This window comes from Nerophis ophidion, linkage group LG01 (genome assembly GCF_033978795.1).
Source record: "Nerophis ophidion isolate RoL-2023_Sa linkage group LG01, RoL_Noph_v1.0, whole genome shotgun sequence".
NCBI classification, from domain to species: Eukaryota; Metazoa; Chordata; class Actinopteri; order Syngnathiformes; family Syngnathidae; genus Nerophis; species Nerophis ophidion.
Genome location: NC_084611.1, coordinates 6,079,014 through 6,097,693, shown reverse-complemented (window position 1 = coordinate 6,097,693; position 18,680 = coordinate 6,079,014). Strand labels below are relative to the sequence as shown.

The window sequence follows — 18,680 nt, the reverse complement described above, 5'->3', positions numbered from 1 at the left end:
TGCAGTCCAGACCTGTCTCCCATCAAAAATGTGTGGCGCATTATATTCAATGGTTCGGGTGTACGGCGGGTGGATGGCGGGTGGATGACGACTTTGGCGATGCATATGATATAATTGCCTATCCACACATCTCTAATATGTATATATATATATATATATATATGTCTTGATTGGATTATCCAGAGAATAGTGCTCGATACCGTGGTAGAGCGCAATATGTAGGTGTGGGAAAAAATCACAAGACTACTTCAAGATGAAGTAGTCTTGGGATTTTTTCCCACACCTACATATATATATATATACATATATATATATGTATATATATATATATATATATGTATATATATGTATATATGTGTATATATGTATATATATGTATATATATACACATATATATATAAATATGTGTATATATATGTATATATATATATATATATATATACATATATGTATATATATATACATATATATGTATATATGTACATATATATATATATATATATATATATATATACATATACATATATATATGTATATATATATATGTATACATGGGACGGCGTGGCGCAGTGGAAGAGTGGCCGTGCGCAACCCAAGGGTCCCTGGTTCAAATCCCACCTAGTACCAACCTCGTCACGTCTGTTGTGTCCTGAGTAAGAAACTTCACCCTTGCTCCTGATGGGTGCTGGTTGGCGCCTTGCATGGCAGCTCCCTCCATCAGTGTGTGAATGTGTGTGTGAATGGGTGAATGTGGAAGTAGTGTCAAAGCGCTTTGAGTACCTTGAAGGTAGAAAAGCGCTATACAAGTACAACCCATACAAATATGTATATATATGTATATATATATATATATATATATATATATATATATATGTATATATATGTGTGTATATATATATACATATGTATATATATATATATATATATATATATATATATTTGTACGGATATATATATATCTGTACGTATATATTTAAACCTAAATAAAATAGTTTGGTCATTTCCATAAATAATTCTAGTACCATGCAGAGACGTTACAAATAATTCCTTGAAAAACAGGCAGACTGAAGTTCCAAAAAAAAACACCAGGTGGCGACAAATGCACATCACTACGTGCACTTAGTCACATAAAGTAGTCGCATTCAACGAGTCCCAAAAAATCCCTTATAATGCACACAAAACACTTAAACGCTACAAAGTTTCGTCACTTTAACTTTCAAACCACTTATTTACTTACAACCATTGATTTCGGAAGGCAAAAGACACGCCAAGTAAGGTACGTTTACATTAGATTTCCCATCATGCATTGCAACTTCCACAAACGCCGTCAAATAAAACCAACTTAGTGCGTCGTGGTGTCTCCCCTGACAACTTGTCAAATATCTGCCAGAAAGCATTTAGAGGCAGAACAAACATTACGAAACGAAAAAAAGAAGAGCCGGGACCGGAAGTGACTGACTTTTGGCGCATGCGCAGACGGAGCAAGCAGCTCAAATACTTTGGTGGCGAGCAAGATGGCGGACTGAAGGGCTCGAAAAGTTTAAAATGTTTGATCTGACGGCGATATACATTCTCAAATAGTCGTCTTTTCTAAAACCCTCGGGACGAAATTTAAGTTTTGACGACGGAGTGTTAGCTGAAGTGAAGATTGAAGACGTGATAGAAGATGGACGACTACTGCTATGCTAAGATGGCGACGTCATGTCAAAGAGAACATTCCAGCAAATCACCAACGGAGATAAAGACGGAAGATGAAGGTGAGTGACTTGACGTTTTGTCATTTGAAAGCTGTTTGAGTTTCAAGCCCTTAAAATCGAAATTAGCCGACCTTGTTGAAGAACGTAAATAAAGAGCCGCCATGATTGTTAGCTTGAAGAAGGCAGTGGAGTTCACATCAGAGGAGATGAAAGAATGCAAAAGTCAAATGAAGAAAGTGGAAGAGCAAAATAAATAATGATGTGAAAGAAGAGATGTTGTGGAAGAGTAAAAGATGTGCAGTGTGAAGAGAATCAATTAAACAATATTTACTTATATAGGCCTAAAACACAAGTGTCTCAAAGGGCTGCACAAGCCACAACGGCATCCTTCGGTTCAGGCAAGGAAAAACTTAACCCAATGGGACATTTAGAAACCTTGTAGAGTCCAGTCCATAGTGGATCTAACATAATAGTGTGAGAGTCCAGTCCATAGTGGATCTAACATAATAGTGAGAGTCCAGTCCATAGTGGATCTAACATAATAGTGTGAGAGTCCAGTCCATAGTGGATCTAACATAATAGTGTGAGTCCAGTCCATAGTGGATCTAACATAATAGTGAGAGTCCAGTCCATAGTGGATCTAACATAAAAGTGAGAGAGTCCAGTCCATAGTGGATCCAACATAATAGTGTGAAAGTCCAGTTCCTAGTGATCTAACATAATAGTGAGAGTCCAATCCATAGTGGATCTAACATAATAGTGAGAGTCCAGTCCATAGTGGATCTAACATAATAGTGAGAGTCCAGTCCAAAGTGGATCTAACATAAAAGTGAGAGTCCAGTCCATAGTGGATCTAACATGATAGTGAGAGTCCAGTCCATAGTGGATCTAACATAATAGTGAGAGTCCAGTCCATAGTGGATCTAACATAATAGTGTGAGAGTCCAGTCCATAGTGGATCTAACATAATAGTGAGAGTCCAGTCCATAGTGGATCTAACATAATAGTGAGAGTCCAGTCCATAGTGGATCTAACATAATAGTGAGGGTCCAGTCCATAGTGGATCTAACATATTTGTGTCAGAGTCCAGTCCATAGTGGATCTAATATAATAGTGTTAGTCCAGTCCATAATGGATCAAACATAATAGTGGGAGTCCAGTCCATAGTGGATCTAACATAAAAGTGAGAGTCCAGTCCATAGTGGATCTAACATAATAGTGTGAGTGTCCAGTCCATAGTGGATCTAACATAATAGTGAGAGTCCAGTCCATAGTGGATCTAACATAATAGTGTGAGAGTCCAGTCCATAGTGGATCTAACATAATAGTGTGAGAGTCCAGTCCATAGTGGATCTAACATAAAAGTGAGAGTCCAGTCCATAGTGGATCCAACATAATAGTGAGAGTCCAGTCCATAGTGGATCCAACATAATAGTGTGAAAGTCCAGTCCATAGTGGATCTAACATAATAGTGGGAGTCCAGTCCATAGTGGATCTAACATAATAGTGTGAAAGTCCAGTCCATAGTGGATCTAACATAATAGTGTGAGAGTCCAGTCCATAGTGGATCTAACATAAAAGTGAGAGTCCAGTCCATAGTGGATCTAACAAAATAGTGAGAGTCCAGTCCATAGTGGATCTAACATAATAGTGAGAGTCCGGTCCATAGTGGATCTAATATAATAGTGAGAGTCCAGTCCATAGTGGATCTGAAATAATCGTGAGAGTCCAGTCCATAGTGGATCTAACATAATATTGTGAGAGTCTAGTCCATAGTGGATCTAACATAATAGTGTGAGAGTCCAGTCCATAGTGGATCTAACATAATAGAGTCCAGTCCATAGTGGATCTAACATAATAGTGAGAGTCCAGTCCATAGTGGAGCTAACATAATAGTGTGAGAGTCCAGTCCATAGTGGATCTAACATAATAGTGAGAGTCCAGTCCATAGTGGATCTAACATAATAGTGTGAGAGTCCAGTCCATAGTGGGTCTAACATAATATTGTGAGAGTCTAGTCCATAGTGGATCTAACATAATAGTGTGAGAGTCTAGTCCATAGTGGATCTAACATAATAGAGTCCTGTCCATAGTGGATCTAACATAATAGTGAGAGTCCAGTCCATAGTGGATCTAACATAATTGTGTGAGAGTCCAGTCCATAGTGGATCTAACATAATAGTGAGAGTCCAGTCCATAGTGGGTCTAACATAATATTGGGAGAGTCCAGTCCATACTGGATCCAACATAATATTGTGAGAGTCCAGTCCATACTGGATCTAACATAATAGTGTGAAAGTCCAGTCCATAGTGGATCTAACGTAATAGTGAGAGTCCAGTCCATAGTGGATCTAACATAATAGTGTGAGAGTCCAGTCCATAGTGGATCTAACATAATAGTGAGAGTCCAGTACATAGTGGATCTAACATAATAGTGTGAGAGTCCAGTCCATAGTGGATCTAACATAATAGTGAGAGTCCAGTCCATAGTGGATCTAACGTAATAGTGAGAGTCCAGTCCATAGTGGATCTAACATAATAGTGTGAGAGTCCAGTCCATAGTGGATCTAACATAATAGTGAGAGTCCAGTACATAGTGGATCTAACATAATAGTGTGAGAGTCCAGTCCATAGTGGATCCAACATAATAGTGAGAGTCCAGTCCATAGTGGATCCAACATAATAGTGTGAAAGTCCAGTCCATAGTGGATCTAACATAATAGTGGGAGTCCAGTCCATAGTGGATCTAACATAATAGTGTGAGTGTCCAGTCCATAGTGGATCTAACATAATAGTGTGAGAGTCCAGTCCATAGTGGATCTAACATAAAAGTGAGAGTCCAGTCCATAGTGGATCCAACATAATAGTGTGATAGTCCAGTCCATAGTGGATCTAACATAATAGTGGGAGTCCAGTCCATAGTGGATCTAACATAATAGTGTGAAAGTCCAGTCCATAGTGGATCTAACATAATAGTGAGAGTCCAGTCCATAGTGGATCTAACATAAAAGTGAGAGTCCAGTCCATAGTGGATCTAACAAAATAGTGAGAGTCCAGTCCATAGTGGATCTAACATAATAGTGAGAGTCCAGTCCATAGTGGATCTAATATAATAGTGAGAGTCCAGTCCATAGTGGATCTGAAATAATCGTGAGAGTCCAGTCCATAGTGGATCTAACATAATATTGTGAGAGTCTAGTCCATAGTGGATCTAACATAATAGTGTGAGAGTCCAGTCCATAGTGGATCTAACATAATAGAGTCCAGTCCATAGTGGATCTAACATAATAGTGAGAGTCCAGTCCATAGTGGAGCTAACATAATAGTGTGAGAGTCCAGTCCATAGTGGATCTAACATAATAGTGTGAGAGTCTAGTCCATAGTGGATCTAACATAATAGAGTCCTGTCCATAGTGGATCTAACATAATAGTGAGAGTCCAGTCCATAGTGGATCTAACATAATTGTGTGAGAGTCCAGTCCATAGTGGATCTAACATAATAGTGAGAGTCCAGTCCATAGTGGGTCTAACATAATATTGGGAGAGTCCAGTCCATACTGGATCCAACATAATATTGTGAGAGTCCAGTCCATACTGGATCTAACATAATAGTGTGAAAGTCCAGTCCATAGTGGATCTAACGTAATAGTGAGAGTCCAGTCCATAGTGGATCTAACATAATAGTGTGAGAGTCCAGTCCATAGTGGATCTAACATAATAGTGAGAGTCCAGTACATAGTGGATCTAACATAATAGTGTGAGAGTCCAGTCCATAGTGGATCTAACATAATAGTGTGAGTCCAGTCAATAATGGATCAGACATAATAGTGAGAGTCCAGTCCGTAGTGGATCTAACATAATAGTGAGAGTCCAGTCCATAGTGGATCTAACATAATAGTGAGATTCCATCCATAGTGGGTCTAACATAATATTGTGAGAGTCCAGTCCATAGTGGATCTAACATAATAGTGTGAAAGTCCAATTCATAGTGGATATAATATAATAGTGATAGTCCAGTCCATAGTGGATCTAACATAATATTGTGAGAGTCCAGTCCATAGTGCATCTAACATACTATTGTGAGAGTCCAGTCCATAGTGGATCTAACATAATAGTGTGAGAGTCCAGTCCATAGTGAATCCAACATAATAGTGTGAGAGTCCAGTCCATAGTGGATCTAACATAATAGTGTGAAAGTCCAGTTCATAGTGGATCTAACATAATAGTGAGAGTCCAGTCCATAGTGAATCTAAAATAATAGTGTGAGAGTCCAGTCCATAGTGGATCTAACATAATAGTTTGAGTCCAGTCCATAGTGGATCTAACATAAAAGTGAGAGTCCAGTCCATAGTGGATCTAACATAATAGTGTGAGAGTCCAGTCCATAGTGGATCTAACATAATAGTGAGAGTCCAGTACATAGTGGATCTAACATAATAGTGTGAGAGTCCAGTCCATAGTGGATCTAACATAATAGTGTGAGTCCAGTCAATAATGGATCAGACATAATAGTGAGAGTCCAGTCCGTAGTGGATCTAACATAATAGTGAGAGTCCAGTCCATAGTGGATCTAACATAATAGTGAGATTCCATCCATAGTGGGTCTAACATAATATTGTGAGAGTCCAGTCCATAGTGGATCTAACATAATAGTGTGAAAGTCCAATTCATAGTGGATATAATATAATAGTGATAGTCCAGTCCATAGTGGATCTAACATAATATTGTGAGAGTCCAGTCCATAGTGCATCTAACATACTATTGTGAGAGTCCAGTCCATAGTGGATCTAACATAATAGTGTGAGAGTCCAGTCCATAGTGAATCCAACATAATAGTGTGAGAGTCCAGTCCATAGTGGATCTAACATAATAGTGTGAAAGTCCAGTTCATAGTGGATCTAACATAATAGTGAGAGTCCAGTCCATAGTGAATCTAAAATAATAGTGTGAGAGTCCAGTCCATAGTGGATCTAACATAATAGTTTGAGTCCAGTCCATAGTGGATCTAACATAAAAGTGAGAGTCCAGTCCATAGTGGATCTAACATAATAGTTTGAGTCCAGTCCATAGTGGATCTAACATAAAAGTGAGAGTCCAGTCCATAGTGGATCTAACATAATAGTGTGAAAGTCCAGTCCATAGTGGATCTAACATAATAGTGTGAGAGTCTAGTCCATAGTGGATCCATTATGCGCCTGGGGATAGGCCCCTCCCACCTCCAAAGACATGCACCTGGGGATAGGTTGATTGGCAACACTAAATGGTCCCTAGTGTGTGAATGTGAGTGTGAATGTTGTCTGTCTATCTGTGTTGGCCCTGCGATGAGGTGGCGACTTGTCCAGGGTGTACCCCGGCTTTTGTGCACGTGCACCAGCACCCCCCGCGAGCCCGAACGGGACAAGCGGTAGAAAAATGGATGGATAGCTGTAGATAGTACATCAACATACACATTTGTGTCTCCTCCATTGACCCCAATGCAAAATAAGTGTGTCTACTTTCTGCTTCTTCCTCCCAAAATATTGTACCCTATTTTCCCAGCTGCTGCTTATCACTGCACACAAATGTCATCGACTATTTTATGTACTGCAGAATTTCCACTCATCTCAACAAAAACGGCACATCAGTTGCGGTTAAGAATGTTTTGTTTGTGTTAGAAACAAACACTTCTATTGCTATTTTTGGGTACTGACTGTTTTCATTTTATTTGTACTCATTTATTTAAGTGTTATGTATGTTACAAAATGCTATTTTATTAAAACTGTGTGTGTCCTTCAATGTTTTCATAAAGAAGTGCATAAAATCATCAACTGAGTGGGCGGAGCCACTGGGAAAAGGCCCTTGTTGGGTTAGCGATGCTATGGTGTTAAGCAAATATTTAGGATCATTTTAATTGAGATGGAGGGACGATTTGAGTTATAATTTATTTTGGCTAAAGCAATGGTGTGTTAGTAACTTTTTAAACTATCACTCCATGCTGAATGCAAAACTTCTAGTTTGCTTGCATTCCTTTTGCGTTCTTGCTTCCTACATGATTGTTTAAAAGCTCTGATTTTTTTTCCATAAACCAATGGGTGCGTCTCTAGGGACCCTTCTTGACTTTAAAAGTGCTTCATTATCAATGGTGTTGTGTACAGCGTCAAACCTCTAAAGCTTTAGTGGCAACATGCGTGGACAGCAGCTTTTAGCGCTTATTTCCAAAATTGTGTACACTACTGAATTGGGGTCTTGGACACTTATACTGCCATCTGGTGGTGTCAGAATACTATGACATACAATGGAATTTGGGGGGAAAAAAGTGTAAAAATAACAATTAGCATGCCACTAAACATGAAGTACACATTTGTGTACTTATGGACTAAGTACATCATATCAAAAGAGGATTCGTAGTTTTTATTCTAATTAGGCTCCAATAAGCCCAAATAGCAAAGAGAAAAAAAAAAAAAGTATGTAAACAAACAGCTTGGGCTTTAAGAGGTTAAAGTCGTTTGGTAAGGCTATCGTTGTAGCGCACCTAATTGGGGAACGATGCCATTACCAAGGGCAGTAGGCCAGAGAGCAGTGATGTTACGGCTGCTAAAGGATTGGCTATTCTAAAAACGCTGACAATGGGTCAGAACTTCAAATTTTATAAGTGAGTACCAAAACTTTAGAAGTGGTGACATCCCGGAGAAGAACCAAATCTATCGTATTACAGTTGCGATGTTTGGCTTCATGTATTATTTGTGTAAGACCACAACTATCAGTTATAGTCTTGAGCGCTATAACTAGAAGGTCTCACAGGGTATACTCTCGCGGCTGTGTTGGAGCCACTATGGATTGAACTTTCACAGTATCATGTTAGACCCGCTCGACATCCATTGCTTTCGGTCCCCTAGAGAGGGGGGGTTGCCCATATATGAGGTCCTCTCCAAGGTTTGTCATAGTCAGCTTTGTCACTGGTGTCCCACTGGATGTGAATTCTCCCTGCCCACTGGGTGTGAGTTTTCCTTGCCCTTTTGTGGGTTCTTCCGAGGATGTTGTAGTCGTAATGATTTGTGCAGTCCTTTGAGACATTTGTGATTTGGGGCTATATAAATAAACATTGATTGATTGATTGATGATACATATGGATATTAAAATCACCCAAGATACATATATTATCTGCACGAGTCACTAGATCAGCAACAAACTCTGCAAATTCGCTGATAAAGTCTGAATAAGGCCCAGGAGTATACAGAGTACTTGAATCCCTATTTTTAACTGGTAACAGACATTTCCGCCATGTTTGATCTGAGTTAATGTAGGTTAACAGCTAGCTGAAATTATTCGATCATTATCATTTGATCGCCCAGCCCTATGAACAACACAAAGATTATGCATCGTAATGTAACACATTCAACTTATTTGTTTTCCTCAGATGTCCAGCAGCTGATTGGTCATCCTGAAGAACGTCCGCCTCAGCTGCAGGCGGGGAGCTCCACTTTGAAGCAGGAAGATTCACAACCACCCCACATTAAAAAGGAAGAGGAGGAACTCTGGATCACTCAGGAGGGAGAGTGTCTGAAAGCTGATCTCCCCAAGGTGCCACTGGCTGCTCTCTCTGTGAAGACTGATGAAGATGAAGAGAAACCACAAGTAGACAACCTCTTAGCTCCACTATCAGATAGTGAGGCTGAAGACGAGGTTGAAGTAACTTTGAGCAGCGATACAGACTGTGAAGGTGATATGAGGACTCACACTGACAACAAACACTCTGAATGCTCTGAAAAGAAGAAATGTGAAACAACTTTGAGCTCTTTAGGAGAAAAAACGTTAAAATCTTCAGTTTGTTGCACAAGCTTTTCTTATAATGGCTGTTTAACTCAACATGAGAGAACAAAAATAGGGGGAAAACCCTTTATTTGTTCAGTTTGTGGTAAAAGCTTTCCACACCAGACCAGTTTGACTCAACACCTGAGAATGCACACAGGAGAAAGACCGTTTGATTGTTCAGTTTGTGGCAAAAACTTTTCTCACAAGACTAATTTGAATAATCACATGAGAACACACACAGGCGAGAAAATATTTGATTGTTCAGTTTGCGGTAAAAGCTTTTCCCAAAATAGCACATTGACGCGACACATGACAACACACACGGGAGAAAAAACTTTTCATTGTTCAGTTTGTGGTAAAAGCTTTTCCTACAAGACCAGTTTGACTCAACATATAAGAACACACACAGGAGAAAGACCATTTGATTGTTCAGTTTGTGGTAAAAACTTTTCCCACAAGACCAGTTTGAATAATCACATGAGAACGCACACAGGCGAAAGACCGTGTAATTGTTTGGTTTGTGGCAAAAGCTTTTCTCAAAATAGCTCTTTGATGCGACACATGACAACGCACACTGGAGAGAAAACTTTTCATTGTTCAGTCTGCGGCAAAAGCTTTTCTTATAAGGGCGGTTTGACTGACCACATGAGAACGCACACAGGAGAAAAACCATGCAGGTGTTCAGTGTGTTGTAAAAGTTTCTCTCATAGGAGCACTTTGGCTCAACACATGAAAACACACACAGGAGAAAAAACATTTTATTGTTCAGTTTGTGGTCAATGGTTTTCTCAAAAAGGCAGTCTGGACGACCACATGAGGACGCATACCGGAGAGAAACCGTTTAGTTGCTCGGTCTGTTGGAAAAGCTTTTCTAACAAGCAGTGTTTGACTAGACACAAATTCAAACACACGGGAGAAAAACCATTGAGTTGTTCAGCTTGTGGCAAAAGCTATACTCAAAGGAGACATTTGTGTCGCCACACAAGGACTCACAGTCGAGAAAACATCTAGTTGTCAAAGGAACACGACGCCCAATCTCCTGAGAACACACATTTAATTGCCTTGTAGGCTGTGTCCACTTGATTGTGATTAGTGATTAGAGATCGGTAGGTTGTGATTTCAAACCCCGGCCGAGTCATACAAAAGATTATAAACATGGGAGCCATTACCTCCCTGCTTGGCACTCAGCATCAAGGGTTGGAATTGGGGGTTAAATCACCAAAAAGGATTCCTGGGCGTGGCCACCGCTACTGCTCACTTCTCCCCTCACCTCCTAAGGGGTGATCAAGGGTGATGGGTCAAATACAGAGAATAATTACACCACACCTCTTGTGTGTTTGACTATCATTGGTACTTTAACTTTAACTTACACCCAGCTTATTATTAAATATGTGACACCCGGAAAGGCGGCATTTTGCCTTTCTTGTCGAAAATTGCCCTATGATTGTGTCGTTTCAGGCTGGTCGAACTATTCAAATAGCAAAAAGGATACAGTAATCTTCAGAGGAAATAAAGAAAGGCGAAAGATGGCAAGATTTTACAAAACGACAACAAGAAACACGCAAGTTTGCAGTCAATGGTTGGTTTAATATACTTGTACAGTTTCGTATGTTCCATTTAAGTATTATCATGATTCAGTTAAGCATTATCATGATTTGGGTTGATTTTTAACTGGTTTCGGAGTTATTATAACGTACTTGTTTGTAAACAACCAACTTGACATGTTCAAATAAAAGAAAGCAAATGTGAGCAAATCCTAAAAAAGTTAAACTCTTACTAAGGGCAGCAATCATCAATGAGGATTGCAGCACGTAAACAATGTTGACATCTATTGTTCAATTTTTATTAAAGACATTAAAGGGGAACATCATCACAATTTCAAAAGGGTTAAAAACAATAAAAATCAGTTCTCAGTGGCTTGTTGTATTTTTTGAAGTTTTTTTCAAAATTTTACCGGTCTCGGAATATCCCTAAAAAAAGCTTTAAAGTTCTTGATTTTCGCTATTTGCGATGCGACTGTCCATTTCCCTGTGACGTCATACAGTGCTGCCAATACAAACAACATGGCGGTTACCACAGCAAGATATAGCGACATTAGCTCGGATTCAGACTCGGATTTCAGCGGCTTAAGCAATTCAACAGATTACGCATGTATTGAAACAGATGGTCGGAGTATGGAGGCAGATAGCGAAAACGAAATTGAAGAAGAAATTGAAGCTATTGAGCGAATAGCTATTGACGCTATTCGGCCATAGCGTGGGTGTACCTAATGCATTGGTCCATAGCATGACTGCCTAATTAGCATCGCCGGTAAAATGTGCGGACCAAACGATCAGGACTTTCGCATCTTGTGAAGCTGGAGCAACTTAAATCCGTTGATTGGTAAGTGTTTGTTTCGCATTAAATGTGGGTATCTAGTTTCAAATGTACATACAGCTAGCGTAAGTAGCATATTAGCATCGATTAGCATAGCATGTTAGCATCGATTAGCTGGCAGTCATGCCGTGACCAAATATGACTGATTAGCACATAAGTCAACAACATCAACAAAATTCACCTTTGTGATTTCGTTGACTTAATGGTTGCAAATGCATCTGCAGGTTATCCATACATCTCTGTGCCATGTCTGTCTTAGCATCGCCGGTCAAATGTGAAGACACTCTGGTACATTCATTGGTGGTCTGGCGGCAGATTTCTTGCCAGTGGTGCAACTTGAATCCCTCCCTGTTAGTGTTGTTACACCCTCCGACAACACACCGACGAGGCATGATGTCTCCAAGGTTCCAAAAAATAGTCGAAAGAACGGAAAATAACAGAGCTGAGACCCGGTGTTTGTAATGTGAAACTGAAAATGGCGGGTGTGTTACCTCGGTGACGTCACGTTCTGACGTCATCGCTAAAAGACCGATAAACAGAAAGGCGTTTAATTCGCCAAAATTCACCCATTTAGAGTTCGGAAATCGGTAAAAAAAATATATGGTCTTTTTTCTGCAACATCAAGGTATATATTGACGCTTACATAGGTTTGGTGATAATGTTCCCCTTTAAAACCACGGTTACTCGTAGCATTAACAAGGTATTATGGCCAAAAACCTCTTTCACAAGGTCTTCTTTCGCAACCCGCCAGGTGTATTCTCCCAATGAGAGGTTAACATAATGAGAAAATAGAAAAACTTTGAGTTAATGCCATCGAGTGCTACTTTCAGTTTATTTACAAGGGTGCGTCCTCGCAAGACACAAAAGTAAAATTAATGAAATGCAAACCTCCCTGAGCAAAAACTGCATATTTACCCCGGAGAGTCTTGACACCAATGTCCTTGACCACAAAAAAGTTGCAGACCTCGGTGCTTTTCCAAGTTTTCATCTGTTTTGTCGTGTAGAATGGCGTCCGGAGCACCACATAGTCCGACATGTCTGGAACATGACCGACAGATAATCCCTGATATCACTCGACAAATCTTATTTTGTATAGGGATAGGTTTTTTTTTGCAAACTTTGATTTATTTTGCTCGTATCTGATTTTAACGGTGCGATCTAGGCCCCATGTGTGCTCTGATAGTTTACCCACTGTTTGCTGCACAGCAGCCACTTTGGTTCAAACACAGAACCCTCGTTGATGGAGGTCATGTTAAAGGGGAACATTATCACAATTTCAAAAGGGTTAAAAACAATAGAAATCAGTTCCCAGTGGCTTGTTGTATTTTTTGAAATTTTTTTCAAAATTTTACCGGTCCTGGAATAGCCCTAAAAAAAGCTTTAAAGTGCTTGATTTTCGCTATTTGCGATGCGACTATTTATTTCCCTGTGACGTCACACAGTGCTGCCAATGTAAACAAACAATGGGAATACCGCAGCAAGATATAGCGACATTAGCTCGGATTCAGACTCGGATTTCAGCGGTTTAAGCGATTCAACAGATTACGCATGTATTGAAACAGATGGTTGGAGTATGAAAGTATTGAAGAAGAAACTGAAGCTATTGAGCGAATAGCTATTGACGCTATTCATAGCCATAGCATGGCCGAATAGCTGCGTTAGCATCGCCGGTAAAATGTGCGGACCAAACGATCAGGACTTTCGCATCTTTTGACACTGGAGCAACTTAAATCCGTCGATTGCTAAGTGTTTTTTTCGCATTAAATGTTGGTGGAAGGAAAGTTAATATAGTTGCAAATGCATCTGCAGGTTATCCATACATCTCTGTGCCATGTCTGCTTTAGCACCGCCAGTAAATAGCATGTTAGCATCGATTAGCGTAGCATGTTAGCATCGATTAGCTGGCAGTCACGCCGCGACCAAATATGTCTGATTAGCACATAAGTCCACATCAACAAAACTCACCTTTGTGATTTCGTTGACTTTATTGTTGCAAATGCATCTGCAGGTTATCCATACATCTCTGTGCCATGTCTGTCATCGTCGGTAAAATGTGGAGACACTCCCGCACATTCAATGAGGGTCCGGCGGCAGACACTTTGGCATCTTCGGGCCAGTGGTGCAACTTGAATCCCTCCCTGTTAGTGTTGTTACACCCTCCGACAACACACCGACGAGGCATGATGTCTCCAAGGTTCCAAAAAATAGTCGAAAAAACGGAAAATAACAGAGCTGAGACCCAATGTTTACAATGTGTTGAAAATGAAAATGGCGGCTGTATTACCTCGGAGACATCAGGTTCTGACGTCATCACCACATGAGCGATAAACAGAAAGGCGTTTAATTTACCAAAATTCACCCATTTAGAGTTCGGAAACCGGTTAAAAAAATATATGGTCTTTTTTCTGCACCATCAAGGTATATATTGACGCTTATAAAGGTCTGGTGATAATGTTCCCCTTTAAATCTGCGAAATCAATGCGGCAAGGAAATGAATTGCTGACAGAAATTGCTTAAAATGACCAAAATATTGTAATTATTACATGATATTATATACAATAATTGTATGTAAAATGTTGTTGGTGGATTTAGATTATTTTAGAAGGCGTTATTGGTGGAATAGATGACTTCCTATAACCTGCCTTGTTGGCCGCCTCATGCTAGCAGTTTTTGACTAGTAGGAACACACAGAAAATGGAAAGAGGTGTGTGCTTCTCTCACATAATGTGCAGTTTTTTCTTTTACTTGAAGGAAGAATTTATATTTAATAGGTGGGAATATTCCAATGATTAATAGATAAAACAAGATCTTAAATGTTATTAGATTTTAAATATAATAAGAGAAGGAGGGGCTCTGTACTTATACAAATATTGCGGTATTAAGGTTTGCAAAGTTATATAATGTAAATATTTAGATAGTGAAAATTTTTGTTTTTGTTTGCAGCTCACATTATACACAGCAAGGTGCAAATGATGTGACAAACATTCAGCAGCAACACAAGCAAATTTATTTTTGATTAGATTACAGCGTAGTTGTATTATGGATAAACTAATGTGTTTTAATATGAAAAAAGTGACATTAAAAGTTTTTAAATTGCATACATTTGTCTTGGGTTTTTTCAATGGGGTAAGAAAAATGGCATAAAGTGTAATGAGTATCAAATCAAAAAATATCTGCAATTGCCAATCAGTACTTGGCACATGAACAGGAGCAGTAGTAGAAGAGGAAGAGCATGGACCCGCAAGGGGCTGACTTTGGTGCATTCCATCAGGCAGATCCGGGAAGACAAAAGACTTGTGGTGGCGATTGGAGGAAGTTTTTCCAATCCAAATGATAGGTGGAAGAAAGTTCTTGGATCATGAATGTGATGACAAAAACATTAGAACATTAGATACACAGTAGAACTTGCCCAGCAAAAACTGTTGTGTTCTGCAGAAACTCTTTCCCTCATATTTACTTTAAAAAGATTTAGATTTTTTAAAAATAGAATAAGGTCGATAACTACTCATCAAAATTACTCACAAGTTCTACTTTTGTAACCCACCCCTACCCAAATTCACACAGGATGCATCTTGAAAAAGGAAACATTTTTTTTTTTTTAATGTCATATCTTCCAATTGTTCTGGACGGAACTTTCCGTTGTACTGTTTAATATTCATAATAATACACTTTTTGATTTTAAAGAACAAATATTTGTCTACCAAGTATTTTTCTTGTCATGTTGTTCAACTTTTATGTCTACTAAGACATTTCCATATCCACACATCCAGATTAATGTCATGTAAACCAAATATCCCTAAAAATCAACTCAATATACAAAAAGAGCATGTAAAAGTCCAACATTCTAAATAACATGATAATAACATTTGAATGAATATATATATATATATATGTATATATATATATATATATATATATATATACATATATATACACACACACACACACACACACAAACCCTTTGTCAATATAATCGAGTTGATTTTTATTTGTGAAGTGTGAATTATATTTATATAGCGCTTTTCTCTAGTGACTCAAAGCGCTTTACATAGTGAAACCCAATATCTAAGTTACATTTAAACCAGTGTGGGTGGCACTGGGAGCAGGTGGTCAAATTGTCTTGCTCAAGGACACAATGGCAGTGACTAGGATGGCAAAAGCGGGAATCGAACCTGCAACCCTCAAGTTGCTGGCACGGCCACTCTACCAACCGAGCTATGACGTTAATTATTTTTTTCAGAATAAAACAAAAACAAATATTTGGTTTACATGACATTATATATATATATATATATATATATATACATATATATATATATATATATATATATATATATATATATATATATATATATATATATATATATTAGGGCTGCAAATCTTTGGGTGTCCCATGATTCGATTCAATATCGATTCTTGGGGTCACGATTCGATTCAAAATGGATTTTTTTCCAATTCAACACGATTATCTATTCAAAAACGATTTTTTTCCCCCGATTTAAAAGGATTCTGTATTCATTCAATACATAGGATTTCAGCAGGATCAACCCCAGTCTGCTGACATGCTAGCAGAGTAGGAGATTTTTGTAAAAAGCTTTTATAATTGTAAAGGACAATGTTTTATCAACTAATTGCAATAATGTAAATTTGTTTTAAAAGGGAACATTATCACAATTTCAAAAGGGTTAAAAACAATAAAAATCAGTTCCCAGTGGCTTGTTGTATTTTTTGAAGTTTTTTTCTAAATTTTACCGGTCTCGGAATATCCCTAAATAAAGCTTTAAAGTGCCTTATTTTCGCTATCTTCGAAACCACTATCCATTTCCCTGTGACGTCACACAGTGCTGCCAATGTAAACAAACAATGGGAATACCACAGCAAGATATAGTGACATTAGCTCGGATTCAAACTCGGATTTCAGCAATTTAAGCGATTCAACAGATTACGCATGTATTGAAACAGATGGTTGGAGTATGAAAATATTGAAGAAGAAACTGAAGCTATTGAGCGAATAGCTATTGACGCTATTCATAGCCATAGCATGGCCGAATAGCTGCGTTAGCATCGCCGGTAAAATGTGCGGACCAAACGATCAGGACTTTTGCATCTTGTGACACTGGAGCAACTTAAATCCGTCGATTGGTAAGTGTTTTTTTCGCATTAAATGTGGGTGGAAGGAAACGTAATATAGTTGCAAATGCATCTGTAGGTTATCCATACATCTCTGTGCCATGTCTGCTTTAGCACCGCCGGTAAATAGCATGTTAGCATCGATTAGCGTAGCATGTTAGCATCGGTTAGCTGGCAGTAGAAAAACAACAAAACTCACCTTTGTGATTTCGTTGACTATCGTTGCAAATGCATCTGCAGGTTATCCATACATCTCTGTGCCATGTCTGCTTTAGCACCGCCGGTAAATAGCATGTTAGCATCGATTAGCGTAGCATGTTAGCATCGATTAGCTGGCAGTCAACATCAACAAAACTCACCTTTGTGATTTCGTTGACTATCGTTGCAAATGCATCTGCAGGTTATCCATACATCTCTGTGCCATGTCTGCCTTAGCATCGCCGGTCAAATGTGGAGACACTCTGGCACATTCAATGGGGGTCTGGCGGCAGACACTTTGGCATCTTGGGGCCAGTGGTGCAACTTGAATCCCTCCCTGTTAGTGTTGTTACACCCTCCGACAACACACCGTCGAGGCATGATGTCTCCAAGGTTCCAAAAAATAGTCAAAAAAACGGAAAATAACAGAGCTGAGACCCGGTGTTTGTAATGTGTTGAAAATGAAAATGGTGGGTGTGTTACCTCGGCGACGTCACATTCTGACGTCATCGCCTCCAGCGCGATAAACAGAAAGGCGTTTAATTCGCCAAATTTCACCCATTTAGAGTTCGGAAATCGGTTAAAAAAATAGATGGTCTTTTTTCTGCACCATCAAGGTATATATTGACGCTTACATAGGTCTGCTGATAATGTTCCCCTTTAACTATTAAAAGAACCAAAAATATGACTTATTTTATCTTTGTGAAAACATTGGACACAGTGTGTTGTCAAGCTTATGAGATGCGATGCAAGTGTAAGCCACTGTGACACTATTGTTTTTTATTTTTATTTTATAAATGTCTAACGATAATGTCAATGATGTTGTGATCCGATGGTCGGATCATCACATATTGTTGCTTTGTTCCTTGTTCTATCACATTTTGTAGTTTCACCTCCTTATTTCCTGTTTAGCTCTGTCACCATGGTTGCATATTATTTCCACCTGTTACTCCCGGTTCCTGCACACCTGTTTCTACTGATCACTGCCTTTTATAAGCCTGCCCCTTTTCATTCTTCTGTCTCGGATTCTCTGCGATGAGGTGGCGACTTGTCCAGGGTGTACCCCGCCTTCCACCCGATTGTAGCCGAGATAGGCGCCAGCGCCCCCCGCGACCCCAAAAAAGGGAACAAGCGGTAGAAAATGGATGGATGGATGGATGTCTCGGATTCTAATTTGCTCACATGCAACAGTTGACCACTCGCTCTCCTTGTTATTACTCGCTAGCTCTCGTGCTGCGTTTTTGTTGATTGCTAGCTCTCATGCTAATTGTGTTGTTTTCCCTTTTTGTGCCTTCGTGCCAAGTGTTTGTGTTTCCGTTTGTTTTCCTAGCATCCATGCTAGCACTTTGTGTTTGCCTTTTCTGTCTAGCACCAGTATTTTTGTTCCTAGCCTTTTTATAAATTTTCAAATTCTTTATATCTTACATCACGGTGTGTTCTTGTCCGACGCATCCCTGGAAGAACATATCCGGCATCGCTATACCACAC

General features: G+C 39.1%; 2 protein-coding genes across 2 annotated transcripts in view; both read left to right on the top strand.

Moving 5' to 3' along the window:
- Window positions 1–18,680, top strand: part of LOC133553184 (zinc finger protein OZF-like) — an 839,429-nt gene that overhangs the window by 75,879 nt on the left and 744,870 nt on the right. The window lies entirely within an intron of this gene.
- On the top strand, window positions 1,371–11,404 carry LOC133550216 (zinc finger protein OZF-like). The gene is made up of 2 exons (XM_061896406.1): window positions 1,371–1,757; window positions 9,094–11,404. Exons 1-2 carry the CDS (start codon window positions 1,667–1,669, stop codon window positions 10,497–10,499), a joined length of 1,497 nt encoding a protein of 498 aa, XP_061752390.1. The 5' UTR covers window positions 1,371–1,666; the 3' UTR covers window positions 10,500–11,404.

What these genes read in the sequence shown, in the direction of transcription:
- LOC133550216 (XM_061896406.1), top strand. Translation starts at nt 1,667, where the DNA reads ATGGACGACTACTGCTATGCTAAGATGGCGACGTCATGTCAAAGAGAA. An exon ending in GATAAAGACGGAAGATGAAG is followed by an intron (nt 1,758 to 9,093) that starts GTGAGTGACTTG and finishes TGTTTTCCTCAG; the next exon opens with ATGTCCAGCAGCTGATTGGT.